Here is a 9007-nt window from a genome sequence, read left to right on the forward strand (position 1 = left end):
TCTGTTAATTAATCAGTTAATTAGTCAGTCAGATAGTTCATTAGTTAACCAGTTAAGTTTTCAGTTAGTTAATTAGTTAATCAGTCAGTCAGTGAGATGGTTAGTCTGTTAGTTAATTAGCCAGTTAGGTGATTCGTCAGTTAGTTAATTAGTCAGTCCGATTATCAGTTAGCTGATTAGTCAGTCAGTCTGCTAGTTAGTAAGTCAACCAGTCAGTCAGACAGTTAATCAATCATTTAGTCAGTTAGTTAATTAGTCAATCAATCAGTAAATTAATCAGTTAGTCAGTTAGATAATTAGCCAGTTAGTTGATTAGTCAGTCAGTTAGTTAGTCATCCATGCAGTCAGTTAATTAATCATTTAGTCAGTTAGTTAATTAATCAGTTAGTTAATTAGTTAATCAGTCAGTCAGCTAGTTAATTAGTTAGACAGTTAATTACTCCTTTAGTTAGCTAGTTAATTAGTTAGACAGTTAGTTACTCCTTTAGTTGGCTAGTTAATTAGTTAGACAGTTAGTTACTCCTTTAGTTAGCTAGTTAACTAAAGTTAATTAGTTAGACAGTTAGTTACTCCTTTAGTTAGCTAGTTAATTAGTTAGACAGTTAGTTACTCCTTTAGTTAGCTAGTTAATTAGTTAGACAGTTAGTTACTCCTTTAGTTAGCTAGTTAACTAAAGTTAATTAGTTAGACAGTTAGTTACTCCTTTAGTTAGCTAGTTAATTAGTTAGACAGTTAGTTACTCCTTTAGTTAGCTAGTTAACTAAAGTTAATTAGTTAGACAGTTAATTACTCCTTTAGTTAGCTAGTTAATTAGTTAGACAGTTAGTTACTCCTTTAGTTAGCTAGTTAATTAGTTAGACAGTTAGTTACTCCTTTAGTTAGCTAGTTAACTAAAGTTAATTAGTTAGACAGTTAATTACTCCTTTAGTTAGCTAGTTAATTAGTTAGACAGTTAGTTACTCCTTTAGTTAGCTAGTTAACTAAAGTTAATTAGTTAGACAGTTAATTACTCCTTTAGTTAGCTAGTTAATTAGTTAGGCAGTTAGTTACTCCTTTAGTTAGCTAGTTAATTAGTTAGACAGTTAGTTACTCCTTTAGTTGGCTAGTTAATTAGTTAGACAGTTAGTTACTCCTTTAGTTAGCTAGTTAACTAAAGTTAATTAGTTAGACAGTTAGTTACTCCTTTAGTTAGCTAGTTAATTAGTTAGACAGTTAGTTACTCCTTTAGTTGGCTAGTTAATTAGTTAGACAGTTAGTTACTCCTTTAGTTAGCTAGTTAATTAGTTAGACAGTTAGTTACTCCTTTAGTTAGCTAGTTAACTAAAGTTAATTAGTTAGACAGTTAATTACTCCTTTAGTTAGCTAGTTAATTAGTTAGACAGTTAGTTACTCCTTTAGTTAGCTAGTTAATTAGTTAGACAGTTAGTTACTCCTTTAGTTAGCTAGTTAACTAAAGTTAATTAGTTAGACAGTTAATTACTCCTTTAGTTAGCTAGTTAATTAGTTAGACAGTTAGTTACTCCTTTAGTTAGCTAGTTAATTAGTTAGACAGTTAGTTACTCCTTTAGTTAGCTAGTTAATTAGTTAGACAGTTAGTTACTCCTTTAGTTAGCTAGTTAATTAGTTAGACAGTTAGTTACTCCTTTAGTTGGCTAGTTAATTAGTTAGACAGTTAGTTACTCCTTTAGTTAGCTAGTTAACTAAAGTTAATTAGTTAGACAGTTAATTACTCCTTTAGTTAGCTAGTTAATTAGTTAGACAGTTAGTTACTCCTTTAGTTAGCTAGTTAATTAATTAATTAGTCAGTTAACTGGTCAGTATTCCAGCTAGTGGGTCTAGACTGGGTCAGTCAGTAGGACTCCACTCCTCCTGTGGCGCTTCACTGACCAGCGTTGTTTTCCCCCACCCGTTTTCCGAAACGCACCCGCCCTCCTGCGCCGCGATTGGCTGGCAATAACGCGGCATCGAATCAGAACGGGCAAACCGCTCGCCAGCGCAAGCCTACCCTCCAATCCGAGCGCAGGAGGGGCGGGGCCGGCCGGAATACGGGCGGGAAAAAAGTTTGTCTCCTCTTTTACAACAACCAGTTAGATCTGTAGCGCGAGTGGAAAATGGCGGCTGGAGGAGTCCGCTCACATCAGCTGTGAACGCAAACCAGCAGGAAACTAAGTCCGGGGGAGAGGCGTGGAGGACTTCCAGGGACCACAGAGGATCTTGTTAGACCGACTGAGTTGTTCCGAGGAGGAGGATGTCGCGGTGGGTCCCCACGAAGAGGGAGAAGTACGGAGTGGGTGAGTAGAGGAGAGGAGGGAGGGCTGGAGTGAAGATTCCAGAAAAGTCCAGTTTTCCTGGACCCGAATTCCTGGAGCGGTTCTGAGATAGATACAGACAGCAGATATGGATCTGTCCCAGGCCGGGATGGGGGGGTGGGGGGGTTTGGGCTTACCCCCTAATAGGTGGGCTTTGTAGGAAACTGTGCGCGTGCAGTTGGGAATGGGCAGCTTCCTGTGGAAGAAAGGGCCTGGACGGGAATCTGGGAGCTTTGTCTGCTCTCACGACCCTTTATATTCCATATAAGTGGCTAAAACTCCCCCATTTCTGCTGGAAATCTCTTAGTATAATCTTTGTTTATCCCAGGCAGGTTTGCAGACGCCTGCTGATAGCTGAAAGCATGGCCGCGTTACCAAGCAACAAACATGTGTGTGTTTTTAACCATAATATTAATATTTTAACTTGTTTTTAGGATTTGGGGAAGCCAGGAGTGTCAGTCAGTAAGGTTTTGTGTGTCACAGAGGAGGTTTGAGGAGCCTGGCCACGTCTGGAAGATGCCTGGAGTGGGAGTAGCTGGTAAACTGCTCCTGAATGTATATGGTGCATCTCTCACTTTCCTGTTTCTGACCTTTTTAGGGTGGATTTGGTCCAGAATAGCCCTCCAGGGTTGAGGTAGGAGGTATTTGAGGGCAGGTTATGACCAGTATAGATGCTCTGACCAGTGTAAACAAGCCATTGGGAGGTAGAGGTGGGCAATACCATGATATTTCACCGTATCACTATATCACCTTGCTGTAATCAGCATATTGGGGGTATTATCAGTGTTTAAAATAATATTGACCAGCTTTAGGAGTCGTATTAGCCCTGTTTAAGTGGATGGACAGCAGTAAATGTTGAGTAAACAGAGCTGTACTGAGTGTAGGATAGTATTGGGTACATTTGCAGCTGCCGGTGTTCAACTACTCCTGAATGTATATGGTGCATCTCTCACTTTCCTGTTTCTGACCTTTTTAGGGTGGATTTGGTCCAGAATAGCCCTTCAGAGTTGAGGTAGGAGGTATTTGAGGGCTGGTTATGACCAGTATAGATGCTCTGACATTACATTACATTACATTACATTACATTTACGGCATTTAGCAGACGCTCTTATCCAGAGCGACTTACAAAGTGCTTTGCTATTTACCCAAGAGAGTATATCACCCTTTCTGCTTGTAATGCTCAAAATGCTGTATTCAGCATATTGGGGGTATTGTCAGTGCTTAAAAGAATATTGACCAGCTTTAGGAGTCGTATTAGCCCTGTTTAAGTGGATGGACAGCAGTAAATGTTGAGTAAACAGAGCTGTACTGAGTGTAGGATAGTAATGGATACGTTTGCAGCTGCCGGTGTTCAACTACTCCTGAATGTATATGGTGCATCTCTCACTTTCCTGTTTCTGACCTTTTTAGGGTGGATTTGGTCCAGAATAGCCCTTCAGAGTTGAGGTAGGAGGTAATTGAGGGCTGGTTATGACCAGTATAGATGCTCTGACCAGTGTAAACAAGCCATTGGGAGGTAGAGGTGGGCAATACCATGATATTTCACCGTATCACTATATCACCCTTTCTGCTTGTAATGCTCAAAATGCTGTATTCAGCATATTGGGGGTATTGTCAGTGCTTAAAAGAATATTAACCAGGACCAGGAGTCGTATTAGCCCTGTTTAAGTGGATGGACGGCAGCAAATGTTGAGTAAACAGAGCTGTACTGAGTGTAGGATAGTATTGGATACATTTGCAGCTGCCGGTGTATCGTGTCAGTGTGAAATTTTAATATATTTAATATATTCTGATATTTTTTTATGGTATGGCCCACTTATACTGCTGTATGGCTGTAATGGGACTCGCAGGTAAATGTGAGGAGAAGTAAAAGTATAGGAAAGTCAAAATCCACATTTACGTTTACTCGAGTAAATGTAGCTGTAGGCCTCTGGTACGCAAGAATCACTCAGGATATATACTTCATTAATATAATCGAAAGTTAATGTGTTAAATTAATGGTGAGGGAAGCACTACAAAATGATCTGTAGCTATAGTTTTTTAGATTATTTATATTGAGTATTTATTTTTTCCCAGTCTGGTCTTCCAGTTAACCCACCTGTTCATAACTCTAAGACACTAGGAGGGTAAGGACTTAACCCATGCCTCCTCCAATACAAGCAAAGCCAGACATCAGCTCTTGTCCAGCCAACAGCGATGTGGGCTAATGGACGCCTGTGCTGGCCAACACAGCATGAGCATGGCCAGTTGTGCCCACTCTGACTCTGGTCGCTGATGGCAAAGCAGCATGGCTCGGGATTCAAACTCCTGACCCCTGGGCCATAGTGGTAGTGCATTAGACTGCAGAGCCTCTCTTAGCCCCATTTAACTACACTGTTAAAAGTATAAGATCCTTGAAGAACTTTGGAGGTTCTTCAGTTTGAAGCAGTGGAGGAACCTCTTAAGGTTCTTGAAGGTTCCTCAAAGCACCTTCAGTTCAGTGGATCTTATACTTTTGGTGTAAGACAAATAGTTCTGTGAGCGATTCCATAGCAGAAGCAATTTTGTTCCATGAAGAACCATTTATAGACATGTGAGGAACATTTTACATAGAGGTTCTTTAGACCTTTAGAAGGTTCTTCACACTTTGATATCTTTATTACAAACAAACAAAGTGGCTCTTCTATGGCCCCGCTCAAAGAACCATTTATTTTATACAAAAAGTATACGATTCTTGAGAAACCTTTGGAGGTTCTTCAATTTGAAGCTGTGGAGGAACCTCTTAAGGTGCTTTGAGGAACCTTCATGAAACCTTTTCTTATTAAAAAACCCACACTTTTCTTGAAGGGATCTTCGGTTTTAAATTGAAGAACCTCCAAAAGTTTCTCAAGGATCTTCTACTTTTGGTGTAAGACATAGTTCTTTAAGCGATTCCATAGCAGAAGCACTTTTTGTTTCATAAAGATCCATTTATAGACATGTGAGGAACTTTTTACGTCAAGTTAAGGTTCTCTAGACCTTTAGAAGGTTCTTCACGCTTGCATATCTCTATTACAAACAAAGTGGTTCTTCTATGGCCTCGCACAAATAACCATTTGTCTTACACCAAAAGTGTATGATTTTTGAGAAACCTTTGGAGGTTCTTCAATTTGGCTTTAATGTGCTTTGAAGAAGCTTTTAAGTAACCTCTGTCTTCAAACAAAAAAACAAACCCCACTCTTTTCTTGAAGGTTCCTCAAAGCACCTTTTAAGAGGTTTCTCCACAGTTTCAAACTGAAGAACCTCCAAAAGTTTCTCAAGGATCGTATACTTTTGGTATTTCTCTAATATGATTGGTGCAAACATTAAATAAACCACGATGGTCCCGGGACCGCTCGTTTGGTTGATTGAACAGTTGTTTATGGCCCTGTTAGAAAGGAAGGCGTTGAAGAATACTGCAGATGTTTGCGGCAGGACGCCAGCGAGATCTAGTGGGTGTGTTCATGTTCATACATGTTTCCTTACCTGGAATGATAGAAGTGTTGAGAGGTGTCTGCATGCTTTTAGAGCTCGTCATGGTTCATCTACATGCTCCTGGTATTTATGCCTCACGAGTTCCTTTTAAAGGCTCTTTCTGACAGATATTAACATCTCTCAAGCTTCTAATGCATTTAAAACACCTCCTCCTCTGGATTGTACACTAAAGAAAACAAAATCAACAGGTTCTTTGAGCGATGCTTTAGAGGAGCCACTTTTAATTTCTTCAAGAATCATCTTGTAAACACACGTGGGTGTGAAGAACCTTCTTAACACATCTCTTTTTTTTTTTTGGTTCTTCACTTGAGAACTCTGAGAACCCTTTGAAGCACCTTTATTTTGAAGAGCATAGCTACGGGTGAAGCATAGTCCTTTATAAATCAACAGCTGATACGGAAGACCTTGGACCAAGGTTCTGCAGGGTTCTGAGTATCTGATCTAGATCTTTGTTTATTTGTCAGCCAGTAGTGTTTGTCCAGGCTCGTCTCTAAGGATACTGTGGATGGAGAAGGCTAAAGGATGTCCCTGCTGGTGTTGAGTGTAATTATTCACCCATATCCTGATCTTACTTCCCTCGGTTTCCGGTCATGATTCTGAGTTGGATAAGATGTACGCATTAGAGCCGTCAATCAAGGGGTAGAGGTACACAGTGTGTGTGTATGCGTTTCCACAATGCACACACACAGATTGTCTAGCATCTGTGGAGAAGTATTGCAGATGGACAAGGCCGGATGTGGGCTAGAGGGGTATGAAGACCCCCAGCGTTGAGCTGTGGAGCATGGGAAGAGCGGTGCTCTCTGGAATGATGGTGATGCTTCATCCTGTACTTTTGGGATGAAATGAGGTGGTCATCATCAGACATCCTGACGTCAGTAACGCTCTTGTCGCTGCATGCAATCAAATTCTTACAGCAATGCTCCTCCAAAATCAAGTAGAAGGAGACAGTTACTCCAACAAAAGCAGGAGAAACTCTTAATTTCCTTATAAATAATACCCTTGATTTCAGAAGACGCAGTGAACTAAGATGTGTCCCAATACTTTTGTCCCGTGTTTAATGAGTGAATATGCCTGACTAAACTGTGTAAAAAAAAAAAAAAAAATATGGAGTAAGAAACCAGCTTTAGCTGAGACTGAGGGCTAATACTGATTAACTGCTTTGGCTAACTGCAGATCAAACTGTGGACACTCTCATGGACCATGAGAGCGTAGCCTATTCCAGTAAAAATGCATGAGACTGTGGTCTTGAACATGTGGCGAACCTACATAATTGAGAATGCAGTCTAGTACAGGTCTTTACATGGCTATTATTCTACATCTACTTCAATTGGACAGCTATTGTATTCGGAATTGCCTAAATTGGACTAGTTTACTCTGCTTGTAGCGTACACATGGACGTATTCTGTTGTGGTTGAGCTTTTAGTATTATTATTATTATTATTAACGAAATCTGTCCAGCCAACAGAGAGGCAGCCGAGCGTTTAGAGAGAGGAAAGGGCCGCACCAGCTAATGGGCGCCTGTGCTGGCCAACATCGCTTCGGGGAGAGAGCACGGCCAGTTGTGCCCACTCAGACTCTGGTCGCTGATGGCAAAGCAGCATGGCTCGGGATTTGAACTCCTGACCCCTGGGGCATAGTAGTAGTGCATTAGACTGCAGAGCCTCTCTTAGCCCCATTTAACTACACTGTTAAAAGTATAAGATCCTTGAGGAACTTTGGAGGTTCTTCGGTTTGAAGCTGTGGAGGAACCTCTTAAGGTGCTTTGAGGAACCTTCAAGAAAAGAGTGGGACGGGACAGGGCAGGTTTTGAGACTGTGAAGCAGTTGTAACGCTCCAAAAAGAAAGTGAGGCATGAAATAGGCTCTTTAACTTTCTCAGACCAGGTTATTTTGGTGGCGGCAGTAAGAGTTTCATTCACACGGCTTGTCTGGTGGGTAATTTGATGAGTCATGTGTGATGAGGAATACACCAGAGCATTGCAGAGAGGAGGAGAACAGTCTGTCGTCTGCTCTTTTGAAATCCACACAGCAGAGTTAACCACAGGCCTGTGTGCATAAAGGCTTCTGGTGAGTGGGTGGGTGGGTATTAGGGTGTGTATGTATGTATGTGTGTGTGCTGTGGCTTTTTTTTTTTTGTCTCTCCCCTCTCTCTCGGAGTACCACACCGTCATGGTAATTAATAGTACCTAGACCATGTCAAAACAGCAGTGGTATAAATGCGTATTAAACGATTAAATAGAAACGGCTGTTTGTCTGATAGATTTACAATCTGCAGAACTGTTAAATCATCATGATGCTTCACTGTTGACGTTTTAAGGGTGCAAAACTTGGTGCTTCCTTCTTCCTTTTCGGGCTCTTTCTCTGTAGGTGTGGGTAGCTGTGTGAGTTCTGTGATCCTGATGCTCATATGAATACGCATTTGGGATGGCTGCTCTTATTCAGAGAGACTTGGGCCAATGTAGTGCTAGGAGTCTTGCCCAAGGTGGTGTATTGGTGTAGTGCTGCATAGTCATCCAGACCGGGACTAAAACCCCAGTCTTCTACATGGTGTGTTTGCTCACTGCTTGGTGGTGGTGGTGGTGGTGCTGGTGGTGGTATTGGTTGCACCGCACCAGCCTCTGCACTGGTTCTACTCTGTTAGTGGAGTGATGGTAGACAGTGGTTCATTTAGTGTTGTGTTTAAACCTCCGACCATTAGATGGCAGTGTTGTACTCTCCTCAGATCCCACTGTCCTGATTAGATAAAACATTGACTTAATTAAAATTCTTCAAATTTGATTAATAATATCACAGTATATTGTCTTGTTTATGGTATTGTAATATATTATATAACTAAAATGACGTATAACCCAATTACCGAATTAATTGATTGATTGCTAGACGACTGGGTCAGAACCTCTCCAAAACATCAGACCGGTCTTGTGTGGTGTTTCTAGTATGCAGTGGTCAGCATCTACCCCAAGTGCTCCAAGGCAGGGCAGCCAGTTAACCGGCAACAGGGTCATTGGCGCCCAAGGCTCACTGATGCTAATGGACTTATAGGACCTGCAGGATCTTCTGCTAACATAACATGTGTGCCAGATACCACAGGACACCTTCAGAGGTCTTGTGGAGTCCATGTATGGACCGGTCAGAGATGTTTGGGCATCTCAGTGGTGGATCTACTCAATATTAGGCGGGTGGTTTTAACTGGAAGCTGGACTGAAC

General features: G+C 41.2%; 1 protein-coding gene across 1 annotated transcript in view; it reads left to right on the plus strand.

Annotated features, from left to right (window-relative positions):
- The first annotated feature begins 2111 nt into the window (after positions 1-2111).
- Positions 2112-9007, plus strand: part of dock1 (dedicator of cytokinesis 1) — a 357310-nt gene continuing 350414 nt past the window's right edge. The window contains exon 1 of the mRNA XM_072667919.1: positions 2112-2291. Coding sequence (XP_072524020.1) covers positions 2249-2291 — 43 coding nt within the window. The 5' untranslated portion in view covers positions 2112-2248. The remainder of the gene's footprint in view (positions 2292-9007) is intronic.

The sequence above is a fragment of the Salminus brasiliensis genome, chromosome 22 (genome assembly GCF_030463535.1).
Source record: "Salminus brasiliensis chromosome 22, fSalBra1.hap2, whole genome shotgun sequence".
NCBI lineage: Eukaryota > Metazoa > Chordata > Actinopteri > Characiformes > Bryconidae > Salminus > Salminus brasiliensis.